The following is a 20,667-nucleotide window of genomic DNA, read 5'->3' on the forward strand; positions in this document are numbered from 1 at the left end:
TTTGTTGGCAAAGTCATGTCTCTGCTTTTGAATGTGCTGTGTAGGTTGGTCCTAACTTGTCTTTTAGCATGTTGAGAACATAATCCTGTGTCTCTGGCTGCCGTTATCCTTGTTGAGGAGCAAGGTGTTGATTTCATTGCTTCTCCTTTGGTACAGTTGGATTTTCTCCCCCTTCCCCTGTCCTCAGTTGCTTCTATGATTTTCTCACTGTCTTTGGTTTTCAGGATTTGGAAATATTTACCTAATTCTGTATTTATTATTATATACCTATTTCTGTGTTTTCTCTGATTGTGCTTTCTAGTGCCTCTTGAATCTACAGCTTGATGTTTTTCACCCACGGTGGAAAATTTTCCACCATTGTCTCCTAAAGCCTTGCTTCTGCCTCTGCTTTGATTCTTTCCTTTTGAGTCCCCAGCTGTATGTTAGAATCCGATAATGCTCTTTTCTGTGTTTTCCATCATTATGTCTTTCCTTGCTTCAGTCTGGCTGTTTGCTTTTTGGCTTATCTTCCAGTTTACTGATTCTTTCTTCTTCTATGTCTGTTTGTTAAACTATCCACTGAGTTTTAAATTTCATTATTATATGTTTCAGTTCTAGAATTTCTAGAAATAATTTGATCTTATTTTACACATTTTCTGTTCTCTGCTGAAATTGTGATTTTTTTTTATTCTTTGAAAACACTTAATCATGTTTTCCTTTTAATTTTTATCAGATATGCCCATTAATGTGAGCTCTCTAATGAGTGTGCTCCTCTTGTCTATTGTTTTTATCTCCTCATATACCATTTTTTTTAAACAAAGCCTTTTTATTATGGAAAAATAAAACATATATAAAAAAGATATATGTTATGTGTATACATACACACAAGCCATTTGTGTATATATAAAAACTCCTTTGTATGCACCATCCATTTTCGGTAATTACCAACACATGACCGGTCATCATTTATCTGTACTACTGTCCCTGTTTTTTCTTCTTCCACTGACTTACTTTAAAGCAAATCCAAGACATACTACTTTAGTCAAAAAAATGTATCTATTTGGTATGTATCTCCACTGTTTTTACATTTAAAAACAAAGGCAGTTCCCTAATATTATCACATATCCAATCAGTATTGAAATTTCCTCAGTTCTTGCATCTGCTTGGCTATTTGACTGAGTACTGGCCGTTATGTGAAAAATTATACAGATGTTGTGACTTCCATTTCCTCCTTGCAAACTGCTGGGCCAGGTGGACTGCCGTCTTAGACCATCTTACCCAGTTAGCGCTTGTCTGTTTTCAGGCTCTCCCTTAGTCTGAGGATGTATCCCCGCCATGATCCCAACTCGAAGCCTGGGATGTTCTCCATGGTTCCTCCCTATGGGCAGACCTCAGCTCTAGACTGTACCATCAGCCCCATGAGTCAGTCAGGATCACTGTTCAGCTTCTGATCCAGTGGCCACTGCTTTTGGAGACTGGCAGTCGCTTGCCGGGTGAACCTCCCCTTGCAAATGCCTAGGTTACCTCTGTGGGCTTCCCTCCTCTCACATACCTTGGCTCTGTAATTCTCCCCTACCTTAGGAACTCTCCGATGCTTTCAAACACAGGTTTTCTTTATACTTAGTCTGGCTTTGCCTTGTCTTCTCAATGGGAGGGTGGTTCTAACCACCGAGTCTACCAAGGCCACACCAGTTATAAAAATGGTTTTCAGATTATTCAGCTTTTTGATTTATTAAGCACTTACCACATTAGGCTTGCTTGTGAGAGGAAGGAAAGGAGTAGGCTGGCGTGTTTTGTTTCGACTCGGCCTTGGGCCTCATGGTAGGCTCTGTGTGCAGCTCACTGCATCGTGGATGCAGAAACCAGCACAGCTGAGGTCCAGAGACCCTGCTTCTCCAAACAAGGAAGATCTTCCTTTATGACTTACAAACAACAGAAGTAATTTATCTTTCCTCTAGCAAATAAAAGTGAGACAAAAATTAATTTAAAAAGAGTGTCAGACTTTATTTTTTTGGGCTCCAAAATCACTGCAGATGGTGACTGCAGCTATGAAATTAAAAGACGCTTACTCCTTGGAAGAAAAGTTATGACCAACCTAGATAGTATATTCAAAAGCAGAGACATTACTTTGCCAACAAAGGTCTGTCTAGTCAAGGCTATGGTTTTTCCTGTGGTCATGTATGAATGTGATAGTTGGACTATGAGGAAACCTGAGTGCCGAAGAATTGATGCTTTTGAACTGTGGTGTTGGAGAAGACTCTTGAGAGTCCCTTGGACTGCAAGGAGATCCAACCAGTCCATTCTGAAGGAGATCAGCCCTGGGATTTCTTTGGAAGGAATGATGCTAAAGCTGAAACTCCAGTACTTTGGCCACTTCATGTGAAGAGTTGACTCATTGGAAAAGACTCTAATGCTGGGAGGGATTGAGGGCAGGAGGAGAAGGGTTCGACAGAGGATAAGATGATTGGATGGCTCACCAACTCAATGGACATGGGTTTGGGTGAACTCCAGGAGTTGGTGATGGACAGGGAGGCCTGGCGTGCTGCGATTCATGGGGTCGCAAAGAGTCGGACACGACTGAGCAACTGAACTGAACTAAATGTAAAAAAAAAAAAAAGGAAGGAGAAAAGGAAAGGAAAGACAACAAAGGAAAGAAAAAGAAAATCAACCATTTAAGAGTTTCTCAATATCTGTTAGAGGCAGTGGTGTCAAGGTTGTATGGAAGTCAGACTGGAGCCAAACACATTTACATCTGTCTGTGTGACAGATACACTGTGATTTATCTGATATATTTTCAACACTGACATGGTATTTACATTGTGTTATGCTTTATTCTAAGCATGTTACAAATAGTAGTTCATTTAATCCTCATAGCAAACATTAGGAAAGAACTGTTATCTGTCCCATTTTCTTTCTTTCTTTCTTTTTTTGTCCCAGTTTTGATGGGGAAACAGAGGCATAGCCAAGATAACTATGTTGCTGAAATTCACATAGCTGGTGAGCAGTAACGCTGGGATTTAGCTCAGCCCAGTTTGGCTGCAAACTCGGTCTTTATGCACTCTGTTAAGATAAGCTGTTTGTAATACCGACATGGAAGAAGTGAATTTTTGAAAGGTTTGTTTTCCCAGTTGTTAGAAATCGACATGCGCGTTCCACTTACTGTGTGAGTCAGAGTTCTGCGTGCTTGGAGAGACGGCCTCTGTAGTGTCGGTGGCATACATAACTAGCATGCCTGCTTCTGAGTTGAATGGAAACAAGCAGCTTTTTTGTCTTCGTCTCATCATTGTCATCTCCCTGGCGCCTGCGTTCTCTTGTGGCCCCCGGACAGGAAGCATTTGGGATAAAATCTTTCAGAGCTGACTGCAAGGCCTTGCACCAGCCCCACGCCGGCCGCTCGGCTGCCTTTGTTGTCGTCACGGGCTAGAACCAGGGCCCGGGTCTCTGTCTTCTGTGACGTAAGGAGGCTCCGCCCTGAGGTTTGGGGTGGAGCGCATCCGTTCTGCCGCATGAGTCCCTCACTTTTCTTTCTCCTTCCTCCGTGCAGTAGCAGGTGCATCACCTCAAGAAGTTAAGGTCAAAACGGTTTCTGTTTCAAAATGTCAGCAATGTGCTGTGGTGTTTTATAAAACTCTTTCAGACAACGAGAATTAATATTTATCGGCAAGTAGCCTGTGGCCACAAGCTCTGGTCTTTCTAACTTCAAAACACAAGCCTTTTTTTTTTTTATTTTAAACTATTCTTCTACCTTCCTCCCAGGAAAGTTAGTTTTTTGTTTCCCTGGCTTATGCTGCCTAGCAAAGGGTGTTTCGGTTATCCTTATAAATCTTCCACGGACCTCCTCTCGATCATCTTCACGGGAATTAAACATAAACTTCTCTGAAATGAGCAGCTCTCACCGTTTCCCTTTCTCAGGGGCTACGCCATTGCCAGCAGCAGTGACGACCGCATGAATGAGCCACCAACGTCCCTCGGCCTCGTGCCTCACCAGGTGAGTGAGTGGAAATGAAGTCGCAACTCCAGGCCCCCTCCCGGTGGTGCAGCAGGGAAGTATTTGGGGGTCACCTTACCGTGCCATCCTCCCAGCCCACCTCTCTTCCACCCTCCCGGTGCTCCTGCTTCCTTGGAATTTCAGTGGCGGTGTTTTATGAGCACCGGGAGGGGATCCCGGGCTGTAGAATGGTGATGAGAAGAAACCCTGGACGAACACTAGTATCCAGTCTTGATTTAGCATTTCTCATGGTGACTCGGGGCTCCTGGATGGAGTAGAATGAGAGAGAACGGGCTCTGGAGCCAACGAGAGAGCAATGTCAATCCCAGCCCTGCAGTTATTAAGGTGGCCTCCCTTGGCCATGTCCCCAAACTCGGAGCCTTAGTTTTCCTGTCTGTAAAATGTGGGCCGGAACTCCTACCTCAGCTGGTAGCGGCAGAGATGAGAAGTGGGGTATAGAAAGGCCTCGGCGACCGCGCCTAGAGTGTCACAGCCCTTAGTAATGATGCTGCCCCTTAGCCAAAGAGCAGCCTTTCCAGGCATACATGGTGAGACCATCAGAAGTACACAGTGCCACCAAAAAGTGGGACATCTTTTCAGAAACAGAATCTGAGGCTTCCTAAGGAAGGCCCATCCCGTGGAGAGTGAACGAGAGTGAAAGGCTAAGTTTGCGCTCCCTCTGCACCATTGTTTGTGATCATGCTTTGGAGGTTTTCTGGTCGGGAAGTCATGGCTCTGAGCTCTGTGCGCGTGTGTATTTCACTCTGTGGCAGGAGGGCCGTCTCCGAGGGCAGCAGTGTGCGTGCCCGACAGTCCTGCCTGGGGCAGACCCCCAGATGGGCGCAGAGAGCAGGGTGACACGTGCCAACCTCACTCGCCTTTCTCTCGGGCTCCCCACACCTGCCCTGTCGTTTTCTGGTTGAGGGTCTGCATCAGAAGACAGGAAGTTAGCTGCCACTTTCATAAGAGAGAGGCAGTGGGTATGCCGAAATCCAAACCTCAGCGTGGCTCTCTGACCAGGGCTGTGGCAGAGGCTTTTTGAGTGGAAGCAGCCCTGGCCTGCAGGTTGGGGAGGTGGGGTTCAGTCACTAAGTCATGTCTGACTCTCTGTGACCCCATGGATTGCAGCACACTGACCTCCTCTGCCCCCTGCTGTCCCCAGCTGTCTGCTCAGATTCTTGTTCATTGATTTGGTGATGCTAGCGAATCATCTCATCCCCTGTTGCCCCCTTCTCCTGCCCTCCATCTTTCTCAACATCAGGGTCTTTTCCAGTGAGCCAGCTCTTTGCATCAGGTGGCCAAAGTATTGGAGCTTCAGCATCAGTCCTTCCAGTGAATATTCAGGGTTGATTTTCTTAAGGACTGACTGGTTTGCTCCCCTTGCAGTCTAAGGGACTCTCAGGCGTCTTCTCCCTTCACTTCAAGTCACACTCTGGGCCACTTGCACAAGTCGCCCGTCCCAGTCTCACGTTAGGTCATTCACCTCCCCGAGCCTCCGTGTCCGCGCCAGGTGCTGGACCTCGTGTTCAGAATTGTCTAAAATGATGAGGCTTTGTAAACCATGAAACACCACGCAAATGAGACTTTTCCAGCCTCCCTCATTCTGGAGGGCATTTGTGTGGCACGAATGGGTTAACCTTTTCTGCAGAAACCCCTCAAGTAGGACCCAGCAGACCCTGCGGTGAGCCCCACGACGAGGAAGCGAGCTTCCAGAGCCGACCTCTGCTGGGCACTGCTCACATGAATGCCCACCCTCGCCACTCTTCTCCAGTCGCCTTCCTCGTCTCTGCCCTTGAGGTGTGCCCGCACCTTCTTTGCAGATCTCCCGCTGAGAAGGGCCTTAATTAAATTTTCAGTCACGCCCCGCGCCAGTTTCCGTCTTGAAGTCCTTGATGTTAAATCACCACAGTTGTAGTTTTCTCGGTGCTGAGGCCAGAGGGCAAAAAAGAGTCTTTATAGAAGGGGTCCCGTGTCAAAATGCGTGCCCGTGTTTTTCAAGTACTATGGCAACTAATCCTTCTCAGTGTTACTCACCCCCATGGAGCCTGGCGATTGTTTGTCAGTCACCCACTCTTCCACTTCTTTCTCCTCGTTTTCAAACGTCTGAAGGATTATTTTGGTTGTTGGCCATCTCTTCATTTGGCCTTTTCAAAGGCTGAAGGGTAACACAGCCATATATGGGAAAGGCCTAGTGCGTGCGGGTGACTGCTTGCTTACATTATTTCAAGTGTCAAGCCTTTATTTTTAGCTACTTTCTAAAAAAGACAGTGGAGAAAGAACTTCACGATTATTCAGGGTTGTGTGGTCCCTATTTAGAGGCTTTAAATTTATTCCCTTTTTTTTCCTTTTTGAAGTGGAGTGAGTCCGTGTATACAGCCGTGCTTTGACCAGGAGACTGTCATTTCCATGGAAACACTGGGCTGTGTGCAGTGCAGACTCAGCACCACCGCCCCCCCAACCCCCTTCCTGGCTCTCCCAGACAAATGACTTCCTGTTGGAGAGGAACTCCCAAGCCCCTTTGTGTGCTCTGTATACAGAGGGCGGCCCATGACGTCCCCGGGCTCCGTTTTCTCCATTCCCCAAAGGAGAGCGTTTATTAATTGGCCTCTGTGGAATGAGATATAGTAGAAAAGTGATAGTCCTCAAGCGGAGAATCCCAAGGCCACCCACCCACCAGCCAGTCAGTCGTATCATCTAGGGAAGCTTGCTTCACTTCTGCTCTCCTGTCTCTGCTTTCCTCGGGGTCAGACCTGGGAGGCCTGGGGGTGACTTAGTCTCTCTGTTTGTGTGCCCACAGGCAGGATTTGGCTTATCCAGAGATTGGCCAAGTGCAGGCAAAGGCTTCATGAAGGCCCTGAAATTCAGTGATACCCAGCCTGGGGGGAAAATAAGCACCCCAACCCTCTTACTGCATTTGAAACCATTTGGAGGTGAGAAAATAGGCTTATGGATTTGTGTTTTTTAAAAAGCCTCCAGCCCATTGTGTGTAGATGGGATTCTACAAGCAGAAAGTCATGAGTATAAGCCCTTCCTGTCTGTAATGTGGTTTCAGTTTGTCATTTTTATCCACATATAAAATGCACGCTATCACACAGACCATGCAGTGTACAACTTGGATTACCATAGAATGAATACCACGTGTGCACCCTGCACACGCGTCAAAATGAAGTCTTGTCAAGCCCCCCGCAGCCCCTTCCATGCTGCTTCCAGTTATCATGGCCTCCTTCGCACACAGAGACAAGCATCCCTTGACTCCGAACACCTCAGGAAACTTCTGTCCCATTCTGAACTCTCTGTAACGAGAGTGGTGCGTGCTCTTTGGAGTCTGGCTTCTTCTGTAGAGAGAACTTTGTCACTGTCGACCTTAGCATACCAGCGTTCCCTCTGCTGCTCGACGAGTGGGCTCTTTTAGTTATTTAATTTTATTTTTTAAAGAAGGTTGTCTTTTTCCTGGCTCCTGGGGTCACAACTGAGTTCTGTGAGGTCAGACACCTCCTTTCCTGGTTCTTTGGTGGGAGGCGCAGTTCAGGAGTTATCAAATGTAGAAGCCACTCCTGACATCACCAGGCAGTTGGTGTGCAGACTGGGGAGACAGAGATGTGATGGAAATTTGCAGCCGATGTAGCTCCTGGTCATCTAACTGGACATCCCTCAGAGAATGAAAAGCATCGTGGCGATTCAGTAGTCATCCGAACACCACGACCGTGAATCTAGCAGTCCTGCTCTCCTCTGACTCTGGATGAGAGCCGTTCACCTTTTTTTAGTGTTTATGCAAAGGTACTCTCGGTCCTGAAGCACTGCTCAATGAAGACCCTGGATGGGTATGCCCCTCCTAGGAGTTTGGTCTTGCCAACCCCATGGTTCTTCTGGGCTCTTGAGTTCTTTCTCTTAGCTAATTTCAGAAAACTAGGACAAAGCCCAAACTAAGGCAGGACCCAGGGAGGGACCAGCCCAGGAAATCTCCCCACCGAGATGAAAGCTGAGCTAGCTAGAGCTGTGGGCTCCAGCCATGCCTTGGCCTGTCTGCACAGGCTGTTCCCCACAAATTCTCAGGCTGTTACCTTTTAATAAGGTGTCTGTTTTTTTTGTTTGTTTTTAAATTTATTTTGTAAACAAGGCTGTGCTCAGCCTTCACTGCTGCAAGGGCTGCTCTCTAGGTGCGGTACGTGGGCTTCTCACTGCAGCGGCGTCTCTGGTTGCGAGCTTTAGGGCCTATGGGCTCCGTGGCTGTGGCTCCCGGGCTCTAGAGCACAGACTCAGTAGCTGTGGTGCTTAGGCCTAGTTGCCCCATGGCATGTGAGATCTTCCCGGACCAGCAATCATCCCCTGTATTGGAAGGCAGATTCTTCACCACTGGGACCCCCAGGGAAGTTCCAGCCTGGGTATAATTTCATCAGCTGAAGGAGGTCTCTCATGCCCCACAAGCTTTGCTCTCCTGATAAGGCTGTCCTGTGTAGGAGGCCCACATGGCAGGGAACCTGAAGGCTCGATGATCATACAGACCCAATTGGAATCCCAACTTTGCCTCTTCATTTCCTTTTCATCAGCTCGTTTGATAAAAGGGGTTTGAGGAAGTTCTTGCCACTTGTCAGTGTGACCTTGGGCATGTTACTGATCCTTTCAGAACTTATATTTTAAATTACTGGAATGGGCATAATAAGACACTGGGATTCATGTACAGGTTAAATCATAGTTTCTAAATCCTAGCACACCCAAGAGGGGCATGGCAGCCCTCTCCAGTGCCCTTGCCTGGAGAATCCCCATGGACAGAGGAGCCTGGTGGGCTCTATAGTGCATCGGGTTGCAAAGAGTCGGGCACGTACATGTGAAGAATCTTAGTCCCCTGACCAGGGATTGAACCCACTTTCCCCTACATTGCAAGGTGGATTCTTAACCACTGGACCACCAGGGAAGGCCCTTCTTTCACTTTTCATTAAAATGGTAAAGTGCGAGCTTATCTACCTTCCTAAAAAGGAGGTTACAAGGAATCTCATAAAACTCCGGAAGCAGTGAGTGTAGGGAAGGGCTGGAGGGATTAGTCTCATCCTGCGCTGTTTTTCCAAGGACGACGCTGGCTCATTTCCAGCTTGTGGCTTCTGCTCCTCGGTGGCCTCTGTTTGAGAGTGAGCGGTGGCTCAGTGGTGGTAGCTGGAGCCATTGTCCGAAAAATGTCCAGATCTCTGCGGTGCACCTGGGGTTTCGAAATTGCTAAACTCTCTTTTGGCATTGAATTTGGTAAAGACTCGTTTCAACATCCAAGAGCCTCGTGGAGTTTGGACTTAGTTCTTACTTACGCAGACTCCAAGCTCCAGAAGTATTGCCAGGCCTGCTGGAACCCAGTGTGAGGTGAGAGCAGGGGGCCCCTCTGTGGCTACGGCTGTGCCTTCTCAGAGCAGCTGTTTCTGTTTGTTTCTGGCCTTGGACCTTCACTTCTCATCCAGGTGAGGTGGGCTTGGGGCTCCACGCTGCTTTTAACTCAGCTTAGGTGTAAATACTACCAGGGGTGGCCCAATGGATGGGACCCCTTCCTATTCCTGATCTATTTATTTTGTGGCCAGTTGGGCATAAATGACCAAAGACAGTTTAATCCACTCAGACCCTGATAGCAGCCATCTTCATATGAGTTTTTGGTTTGGGGAGGGTGTCTGTTTCTTTGTTTCTTAGTTTCTCTGGTCTTTTTCTTTCTTCCTTCTTTCCTTTCTACCTTCTCCTTGCTTTTCAGCTTTCCCTCTACACTTTGGAGAGAAAGAACAGAACTCAGATCCCTGGCTTTGCTACTTGGTGGTTGTGGAATCTTGGGCAAGCCAAGCCACTCCCTTAGCCTCGATTTCTTTGTCTGGAATACGAGGGAGGTCACAGGATGGTAGTGAGACCCCTGTGAGGGGAGTATGTGAAAACACTCCACGGAGCCAGACACATGGGTGTTGTTATTTAGTCACTCAGTCGTGTCAGACTTTGTGACCCCGTGGACTGTGGCCGGCCTGACTGCTCTGTCCCTGGGATTTCCCAGGCAAGAATACTGGAGTGCGTTGCCAATTCCTTCTCCAGGGGGTCTTCCCCACCCCGGGATCAAACTTGCATCTCCTGCATTGGTAGGCGGATTCTTCACCGCTGAGCCCCCAGGGATGTCCCAGGGATGGCGTGTAATGTTGGTCCTCTGCCCCATCCCCCCACCACCATTTCCACGTGATGCCGGGACAGGCCCTCCTACACAACCTCCTAGGCTGGGAGGGAGCCGTCATTTCTGTGGAGGGATTGGGGGTAGCAGGACCTCACAGGCCACATAGCCAGGGGCTGCAGAAAGCCCTTGAAAAGTCATAAGCTGAGCCGGGATGTGGTCAGGTTTCAGGTTTGGCTGCTGCACAGAGACAGACCAGAAGAGGTGTTAGTGGATCTGGGTATAGAGCTGGAGCCCTTGAGCCTTCAAGTGGAAGATAGCCTAATCCAGGGGCTCCCACATCTGGTGCCAGACCCTCCTCGGGAGCCATGTCAGAATCCCCAGCCCCATTCCAGGTCCACTGCATGACAGCCTCCAGGGACCTTAGGCATTTTGAGAATGATGACTCGGCTTCAGTCTGTAAAAATGGCTTCTTGATGGCATCCTATGGGACAAAGTACATAGTCTGTCAAGTTAACACAAGCCGAATCCTGGTCTTTGAACATACTTTTTAAGTTTTGTCCTCACACGGACACTCGCTCTCCTTCCGAAAGGGCCCTTGACTCCTGGTCCCAGGCAGACCCCCGCCCCCAGCCAGAGGGGCTAATTAGACATGCACAGGTGCGCCTAATGGGTGGTCCCCGCCCCCCCCCACCCTGTCCTGGGACCCACCCACCCCGGGGAGGAGGGAGGCGGAGGAGCTTCCACAGGCTCTGCTCTGCGTGCACCTTTACTCCTCCTGAGGACGGGAGCATGAGGCCCTGTTCAGTTCAGTCGCTCAGTCGTGTCTGACTCTTTGCGACCCCACAGACTGCAGCATGCCAGGCCTCCCTGTCCATCACCAACTCCCAGAGCTTGCTCAAACTCACGTCCATTGAGTTGGTGAGGTCATCCAACCATCTCATCTTTTGTCGTCCCCCTCTCCTCCCACCTTCAATCATTCTCAGCATCAGGGTCTTTTCAAATGAGTCAGTTGTTCGCATTAGGACCTGTTAGCCAAACCCAAATATGGCCTAGCGCCTCATCTCACTGGTGTTTGACAATGAGGATTTCAGCTCAAGCTGCTTCTGCCCTTTGTGGGGCCTGGGGGTGACAGAGGGCACGGAGCCAGGAAGCTGCAGGTAACTGTCCTCCTCCTAGATGCCATCGGTCCTGGGTGGGGCTTTTACATATTCAGGGAGTAGCAAAGAGATGGGCTTCCCTGAGAGCTCAGAGCGTCAAGAATCTGCCCGCAATGCAGGAGACCTTCAATCCCTGGGTTGGGAAGATCCCCGGGAGGAGGGCATGGCACCCCACTCCAGTATTCTTGCCTGGAGAATCCCCATGGACAGAGGAGCCTGGCAGCCTGTAGTCCATGGGGTCACAGAGTCAGACACGACTGCACGACTAAGCACAGCACAGCAGAGACAGATTGTAAAGTGTTTTGTGTTTTATAAAACAGTGTTTTTTCCCTCTAGAAAGCTATCCAGGAAGCTAACGCTGAAGGTTTTGTTTCGTTTTGTTTTTTTGAGGCAGAGGGGTTGGGAGCAATAGGGACTTTATGTTTTTCATTTTGTACCATTCTGTAATGTTTGGAACCTGTTAATAAGGCTGTCTTTTTTTTAACTCCTCTTTTTTGAGGTACAATACATGTGTAGTCAAATGCACTCATCTAAATATGCAGCTTAATGAGTCTTGACAGGTGTGTGCTCTGTGTGTGGCCACCACTGCCACAGACAAGACCTGGAGCAGTTCTGTCACCCCTAACGTTGACTTTGTGCCTTTTCCAGGGTAATATCCCCACTGGTCTGATTTTCATATGGACCATTTTAACATTTTCTTTGTTCTTTTCAGTATTAAAGGGGAAAAAAAGTCATCAGTGTAAATTAAAAAAATAAAACATGCAGGGATGCAGGCAAAGTTTGTCACTGCTAAAGGATACCTCCTACTAGCCAGAAAGCTAGGTAGAGGAGGGTGGAGGGGTGTGTGTGTGTGTGTGGAAAATTGGCAGTTTTCCCCCTCTTTGGGGAAGGAAAGTAATGAGAGGCCAGTATTATTCAGGGGAGGCTGTTCAAAATGAAGTTAAGTATGTAAATACTATATTAAAAAAAGTAGGAAAACGGGCATAAGTATGCCATGGGAGTACCAATGATTTTTTGTTTGCGCTTTTGTTTCCTGTCAGATGCTTGTTTTTTATTATGGGTTGAATCAGATTTTTAAAAATAGCTGTTTAACACATTCTCCTGTAAGGAAAGATTGACAGCAGATATTAGTAATCAGTTAAGAGTTTAGGGTAAGCTGTGTGCAGTCCCCAAAATGGAATCTGTGTCTTGAGCAGTGTCAGGAGGCCTTGTGTGGATGGAGAGATCACTTTGTCAAGCCTTGTCATTTAGACATTAATTTAGACGTGGCTTAAGTAGCTGGATGTGATGGGGTTATGCACAGAAATCGTGGAAAGAACTAGAGGCTTGGTGACGGATTCCCTGGGTCTTCTGACGTCTTACAGGTGATGGTGAGTGTATAGAGCAAACTTGTTATGCATTTTTTTTTATACCTATATTTATTTAGCTGCCCGGGCTCTCGCTGCAATGCATAGACTTAGTTGCCCTGCTCTGTGGCATGTGGGATCTTAGTTCTCTGGCCAGGGCTCAAACCCCTGTCCCCTGCGTTGGAAGGCAGATTTTTAACAGCTGGACCATCAGGGACATCCCCTTGTAACTTGTTTGGCTGTGAATTGGTGCCTGGCCTCTCTCAACAGGTGCAATATGTTTGTTTGGGTTTCACATCAGGTGCCTGGATTTTGGATTGCTCTGAGATTTCAGTGCCTGTCTAAGGAAGGTGCTAAAATTTTAAGTGGCAACCTCCACTTTTTAAATTCTAAGCATTTCTTGTAAGATATTAGGGAATACAGAGCATATTGTGTGAGCTCAGAGCATTTGTAATACTGTGAATTTAAAGCATTGTTGATGGAGATGGGTTTCAAATTACTTGGAAAATGTGAATGACGGGAAGAGGTTTTTTTGTTGTTGTTCATTTGGGATGAAAGTGAAAGTCTCTCAGATGTGTCTGACTCTTTGTGACCGCATGGACTGTAGCCCGCCAGGATCCTTTTTCCATGGAATTCTGCAGGCCAGAATACTGGAGTGAGTAGCCGATTCCTTTTCCAGGGGCTCTTCCCACCAGGTGTCCTGCATTGCAGGCAGATTGTTTACTATCTGAGCCACCAGGGAAGCCCAATAATACTCGAGTGGGTAGCCCATCCCTTCTCCAGCAGATCTTCCCAACCCAGGAATTAAACTGGGTCTCCGGCATTGCAGGTAGATTCTTTACCAGCTGAGCTACCGGGGCTATAGTTTTCTCTGGATATTTCAGACATGAATAACTTGGTTGGCTCTTGGATGTTTGTGTTTTCTCATTCTTTCATTTCATAATTAATAATCAGTATCTATTATGTGCACATCACTGTGCTATGGACAGATGCAAATAGTTTGACCTCTGTCTTGCCCTGTAAAAGCAAGTGAGATAAAGAATAAAATGTTAAGTAATTATACTACACAAGCTGATTCTAAAATTCATATGGCAAGGCACAGGACCCAGAATAGTGAAAGTCACCTTGAAGACGAACAAAGCTGAAAGACGCACACTTGCTGGTTTCAAAACTTACTACAAAGCTACTGTAATCAAGACAGTATAGGGACTTCCCTGGTGGTCCAGTGGTTAAGAGTTTGCTTTCCAAAGCAGGGAGTGTGGGTTCCATTCCTGGTCAGAGTTTCCACATGCCTCCTGGCCAAAAAAAAACCCATCAAAATATAAAACAGAAACATTGTAACAAATTCAATCAAGACTTTTAAAATGGTCCAGATTTTTAAAAAGTGTAATACTTTCATAAGGATAGATATACAAATCAACAAAATAGAAATGAGAGCTCAGATATGAACCCTTTTACGTTATGGGTCATTTCTAGAGTTCATTTGGAGGGAAGAAGAGTCTTTTCAACAAAGTATTGAAGCAACTGGATTTCCACATGCGAAGAATGAACTTGGACTCTTACCCCACACCACATGCAAAAATCACCTCAGAATCACCTCACAATGGATCATAGACCTAAATGTAAGGGCTAAAACTATCAAACGAGAAGAAAACATAATCAGTCTTCATGACATTGAGAAGTGATTTGTTACATATGATTGTATCAGAATAAACCTGTTATTTTCTCCACAGAATGGGAGAAAATATTTGCAGAATTATATATCTGTAAGAAACTTAAATCCAGAATATATAAAGAACTCTAAACAGGTCAACAATAAAAAGGAAAATAACCCAGTTTAAAATGTGGCCAGGACTTTCCGGCGGTTCAGTGGTTAAGAATCTGCCTTGCTGTGCAGGGGTCTCAGCTTCTATCCCTGACTGGGTCCCCCATCCGGCAGAGCAGCTCAAACCGTGTGCCTCAGTTACTGAGCACGTGGTCCACAACTGGAGAGTCCGTGTGCCACAACGAAGATCCCACCCCCCAATGCGGTGAAGGTTGCATGTGCAGCAGCTAAACCCAGCGCAGCCAAAACAAGGAGTAGTCAAAAAAAATTTTTTTTTTTTTGCCAACAGGACTTCACTGGAGGTCCAATGGTTAAGACTTCACCTTCCAATGTGTGTGTGAGGGAGGAGTTGGGGGGGTGTGGTGAGGGTTGATCCCTGGTCAGGTAGCCAAAAAAAAACCAAAACATAAAGCAGAATTAATATTGTAACAAATTCAACAAAAACTTTAAAAATGGTTCACATCAAAGACACTCTAATAAAGTTTCGCTAAGAATTTGAATTGATATTTCTCCAAAGACAGATAGTATGAATGGTCAAGAAGCACATGAAAAGAATGCTCAACACTACTAGTTATTAGAGAGATACAAATCAAAAGCAAAGTGAGATACCACCTCGCATTCATTAGAATAATGGTTATCCTCAAAAGACATGCGGTGGAAAAATAACCCTGTTGCAGAGAAGAAATATGGTGCAGTCACTTGGGTACTCAAACTGTAAAGCAAGTATTATAGTTACCTTGTGACTCATTGATTCCACTCTGTTTATACCCAGCAGAAATGTTCTTCAGCTTATGAATGGACAGACAAGATATGGTGTACCCATGTAGCTGAATAGTGTTTAGCAATGAAAAGGAGTGAGGGACAGACGCATGACACGATATGCCAAGTGAAGCCGGTCGTGTATGATCGCATTCATAGTCAATAGGCAAATCAGTAGAAATAGAAAGTAGATTTTTGTTTTCTAGAAATAGAAAATAGACTGACCAACAAAGGCCAGCGATGGCAGATTGTCTGGGGGAAAGTCGGCTTTGAGCTTAGTAGCTGTATATACAAAGCCTGTGAAAAGATTGAATGCAAGACATAATCGGGAAGACAGGATGGGCCTGGGCCGCCAGGGAAACCCAGAAAGTAGAGTAGCTGTTGCCGGCATCGGGGAAACGTGGAGAATGGAGGCTAATTTCCTATGGGTTCCAAGTTTCTTTTGAGGGTGCTGAAAATGTTCTGAAGTTGGATATTGCTGATGGTTTCGAAATTCCATGAATATTCTATAAGCCACTGAATCGTATACTCTAAAAAGAGAGGTTTATGGTACATGAATCTTAATCTCAATACCCCTGGTTTTTTTTTTAGAGAAATAACTATTGTACAAGGTATTTTGGTGATAAATACCAAAAAGAAGAATTTCATGTAATGAAGGCATGATCTCTAAGTCAAGTGATGGGTTCAGTTCCATTGTGTCTGACTCTTCGCAACCCCATGGACAACAGCATGACAGGCCTCCCTGTCTACCACGAACTCCTTGAGTTTATGCAAGCTCATCTCCATTGAATCAGTGATGCCATCCAACCATCTCATCTTCTGTCTTCCCCTTTTCCTCCCACCTTCAATCTTTCCCAGCATCAGGATCTTTTCCAGCAACTCAGTTCTTCTCATCAGGTGGCCAAAGTATTGGAGTTTCAGCTTCAGCATCAGTCCTTCCAATGAATATTCAGGACTGATTTCCTTTAGGATGGACTGGTTGGATCTCCTTGCTGTCCAAGGGACTCTCAAGAGTCTTCTCCAACACCACAGTTCAAAAGCATCGATTCTTTGGTGCTCAGCTTTCTTTATAGTCCAACTCTCACATCCATACATGACTACTGGAAAAACCATAGCCTTGACAAGACGGACCTTTGTTGGCTAAGTAGTGTCTCTGCTTTTTAGGATTTATGAAAGGGATGTGTTTGAGCTTGAGTGGCTTTTAAGGAAGCTAGAGATTTGGATATATAGCTGCTTGCAAAAGGAAGAGCTCTGAGTCACAGAGTTCGGCATGAGGTAAGGCCAGCAATCTGTCCTAAAGGAAATCAATCCTGAATGTAGCTGTTGGAGGGACTGATGCTGAAGCTGAAGCTCCAATGCTTTGGTCACCTGATGTGAAGAGACGACTCATTGGAAAAAGACCCTGATGCTGGGAAAGATTGAAGGCAGGAGGAGAATGGGACAGCAGAGGATGAGATGGTTGCATGGCATCACTGACTCAAGGGACATGAGTTTGAGCAAGCTCCGGGAGATAATGAAGGACAGGGAAGCCTGGTGTGCTGCAGTCCATGGGGTCGTAGAGAGTTGAACACGACTGAGTAAATGAATAGCTAAGGCCCGCAATGGCCGATTATCTGGGGGAGGTTGGCTTTGAGCTTAGTAGTTGTATATATGAAGCCTGTGAAAAGATTGAATGCAGGACGTAATCAGAAAGGCAGGCTGGGCCCAGATTGGGGGCCCTTGAATGTCAGCATGAGGAATTCTCTGCTGTATTTGGTCACCCTAGGAAGCTGATGGGGCTTCCCTGGTGGCTTAGGTGGTAAAGTGTCTGCCTGCAACGTGGAAGACCGGGGTTCGATTCCTGGGTCGGGAAGATCCCCTGGAGAAGGAAATGGCAACCCACTCCAGTACTCTTGCCTGGAAAATCCTATGGACGGAGGAGCTTGGTAGGCTATAGTCCTTGGGGCAGCAAAGAGTGGGACACAGCTGAGCAACTCGGCATACACAGGAAGCTGAGAGAAAGTGGCATAACTCAGAGCTGAGTCTTAGGAGACTCAGTCCACCCCAGAGTGCTGGGAGCTCACGCTCCTGTCGAGGGCCCTGTTAGGAGTCTGTCGCAGCCGGTGTGAGAAGAGGCTTTCGTCTCTTACATTTCCTAAAACGGCAATTAGTTTGGAGTTCTGAGCCTTCTGATACCAACATAGGCAATTTGCAAGGCCTCACGCACAGATGTTATTCTACTTCGTTTCCTGGGAAAGTGAGTCACAGCTTCCTGGTAGAGAGCTGTCTGGGTGCTAAACAATGGTGTGGGGACCCCCGCTCAGGCGCTCCGTTCACCACAGCTCCTTTCTGTTGCTGGCCATCTGTGCTTTTTGTTTACATTTTCTCTCTCCTTCCTTCCTTCCTTCCTCTCCTCTTTTCTCCCTTTCTGCTCCTAATTGGTTCTACTCTCTCCCTTCCCTTTATCTCCCCACCTCCAGTCGTCTCGCAAATTGCCACTATTCCTTTGCACAACATGAAGTCTGATCTTAGCTGTATGAAAGAAAAGACAGGAAACCTTTTTATGAAGTGTATATGGAACCATTGAGATGTAGGCCATGGCAGTGAATATTTTAATGGAAAATAGGCTACATATGATGAATGTTTTTCTAGGTAAATTTAATGTGAAAGCCACTGAGATATGAGGAGACTCGCTCTGAGAATTTTTTCAGTCCTGTCATTTCAAGATCTCACGAGGACGTCAACATGCCCGTTTGTGGTCTGCCGGTTTGCTGTCTCCGGTTTTGGTGAACCAGAGAGCAGACTCAGGGCCCTACTTGGGCCTCAAGTACTGGCCTAGGAAATGGTCACCACCTTCCCAAGACACAGGAAAGTCACGATTATCCCATTTTCAAAGGTTCACACAGGAAACTCACGATTGTCCCATTTTCAAAGGTTCACCGCGAAGCCAGCTACTTATCCCAGCTGTCTAATTTATCATTTCTACTAAACACTCTTTCGATATTGCTTTACACTGAAATCTCATCACATATAGATGATGACATCTAAAAGATTGCTGTGGGCATTTCCTTTAAGGTGAGATTTTCCCTTGATTAGTGTGCAAATGCAGCTAGACTGTTGGTTGCAGTGGGGTTAACCCACACTGTGAAGGAGGTCTGTCTCCGTAAAGAGTCGGCCAGGTTTTGTTGGGATTTTTTTTGTGGGCGGTGAGGGGGGATAGCAGAGAATTGCTAGGGTGGCTACAGGCAGCAAGAACTAGGGGTGGGATGGTGGAGGGGTTGGTGGTTGTGCTGTGTTCAAGTGAGGCTGTTAAATGTGTGGCGAGCCTCATATGGAAGATGAAAGCTGTGCTGTCCTGAGAGGGAGGGAAGCAGTGGAGCCCAGGCAGGTTTGGAGTTGGGGACCCACTTCTGAATCTTAGTGCAGTCACTCTCTGCTTGCCTGAGCCAACATTCTTCACCCTCCTCAGCCAGAGTCCCATCAACAGGACAGTCGTCAAGATCAAATAAATTAACTGGGAACAAGATTCGTGTTGTTTGGCTTCTTATAAATGTTGAGTCCTCTGGAGTCTAGAGATTTCACCAGATGTATTTTTAATAATCTGATAAGTATAAAGGACAGGGAAGCCTGGTGTGCTGCAGTCCATGGGGTTGCAGAGAGACTGACATGACTGAGCAACTGAACAGTGATAACAAATGATAAAGTTTAAACTCTTCTTTTGGTATAAATGTAGTTCTGGATATATAATATCTGAATAAATTACCTGAATCATAGTTTGTGAAACCTGACTATATCTTATTGTTGTATAGTCACTAAGTCATGTTCCAGTCTTTTCAACCCCATGGGCTGCAGCCAAGCTCCTCTGTCTTCCGCTATCTCCCGGAGTTTGCCCAAATTCAAGTCCACTGAGTTGGTGATGCTATCTAACCATCTTATCCTCTGCTACCCCTTTCTCCTTTTGCCTTCAATCTTTCCCAGCTTCAGGGTCTTTTCCAGTGAGTTGGCTCTTCACATCGGGTGGCCAAAGTATTGGAGCTTTAGCACCAGTCCTTCCAATGAAGAGTCAGGGTTGATTTCCTGTAGGATTGACTGGTTTGATCTCCTTGTAGCTTGTTTGACCTGGTTTGATCAAACTGGTTTGCTCTCCTGCACCTAAATTCGAAAGCATCAATTCTACAGTGCTCAGCTTTCTTTATGGTCCAGCTCTCACGTCTGTACATGACTTCTGGAAAAACCGTAGCTTTGACTTTACAGACCTTCGTCAGCAAAGTGATGTCTCTACTTTCCAATACGCTGTCTAGGTTTATATTGCTTTCCTTTCCAAGGAGAAAGCATCTTTTAATTTCATGGCTGCAGTCACCGTCCGCAGTGATTTTGGAGCCCGAGGTCTGTTACTTCCCCTCTGTTTGCCACCTACTGATTATAGCTGAAAATGAAAACCCGTCACTAAGTTGTGTCTGACTCTTTGTGACCCCATGGACTGTGTAGCCCTCAGGCTCCTCTGTCCGTGGGATTTCCCAGGCTTAGTTCAGTTCAGTCGCTTAGTTGTGTCTGACTCTTTGTGACCCCATGGACTGCAGCACGCCAGGCTTCCCTGTCTGCCACTCCTGGAGCTTGCTCAATGGACAATGACTCATGTCCATTGAGTCAGTGATGCCTTGGAACTATCTCATCCTCTGTCCCAGGCTGATACCCTGTAAGTGGAAATCAGATGTAGTTCAGAATTTTATGCTCAGGGTGGCGCTGTTTTCCCATACTTTTCGTAATGTTTGCATTTCTATCTCTGTGGGTTCCAAGTCAGGCAAGTAACTCAATAAACATTTAGGACCATTTCTACCTTCTGTTGTTCACAGACCTTCTTACCTTGTGAGGCCCCATCCAGTGCCATATCCTGAAAGTGCACATTGATCCTATATTCACTGTAACATATGTGAGAATTGCCATAATAAACTAGTTGGCTGATAATATATTTGAAGACATTTATTAAAACAATAGATTTTTCAGCTTGGTTTTTATGTTTTGGAGTCAGTTTGTGTTTAGGTCTCAGATATGTGCAAAGCTTGTGTGCCAGTTCTTAACGGAATAAAGGACCTAATACAGTTCTTCTTTAAAACTGATTTATTTAGCACAAGTACTAAAGTACATTGAACTCCATTTTCGTTAGTAATCTGTTCATAATCTGTGTCGAGAGCACAGATTACTTGTTTCCCACTTCTTGCCAGAAACTACACACGTCCTTCCAGGTGTGTCGTTCGGGGCTTGACATGAATGTTTGTTTGTTTGTTTCTAGATACGGGGATTTCTGTCACGGTTTGATAACGTCCTTCCTGTCAGCCTGGCCTTTGACAAATGCACGGCTTGTTCTTCCAAAGTAAGTTGTTCTACATTGGCGGGACTTGTTTTTTAATATGAGCCCAGTCAGCCTTCCTAGCTAGAGGCCCCGAAACCAGCTGAGGGCTTTTCGCTGGGGAGGGCGAGGGTCTGGAAAAAAAAAAAAAAAGAAAACCAGAAGG

General features: G+C 46.3%; 1 protein-coding gene across 26 annotated transcripts in view; it reads left to right on the top strand.

Moving 5' to 3' along the window:
- ATG7 (autophagy related 7) overlaps positions 1-20,667 on the top strand; it is a 388,924-nt gene that overhangs the window by 201,870 nt on the left and 166,387 nt on the right. For all 26 annotated transcript variants that reach the window (XR_011250728.1, XM_069560924.1, XM_069560906.1 and 23 more), the window contains 2 exons: positions 3,892-3,967; positions 20,445-20,525. Coding sequence is in view for 25 of the 26 variants with exons in the window: in XM_069560924.1 (XP_069417025.1) it covers positions 3,892-3,967; positions 20,445-20,525 (157 nt within the window). In the remaining variant the exon portion in view is untranslated. The remainder of the gene's footprint in view (positions 1-3,891; positions 3,968-20,444; positions 20,526-20,667) is intronic.

This window comes from Ovis canadensis, chromosome 19 (assembly GCF_042477335.2).
Source record: "Ovis canadensis isolate MfBH-ARS-UI-01 breed Bighorn chromosome 19, ARS-UI_OviCan_v2, whole genome shotgun sequence".
Classification (NCBI taxonomy): Eukaryota; Metazoa; Chordata; class Mammalia; order Artiodactyla; family Bovidae; genus Ovis; species Ovis canadensis.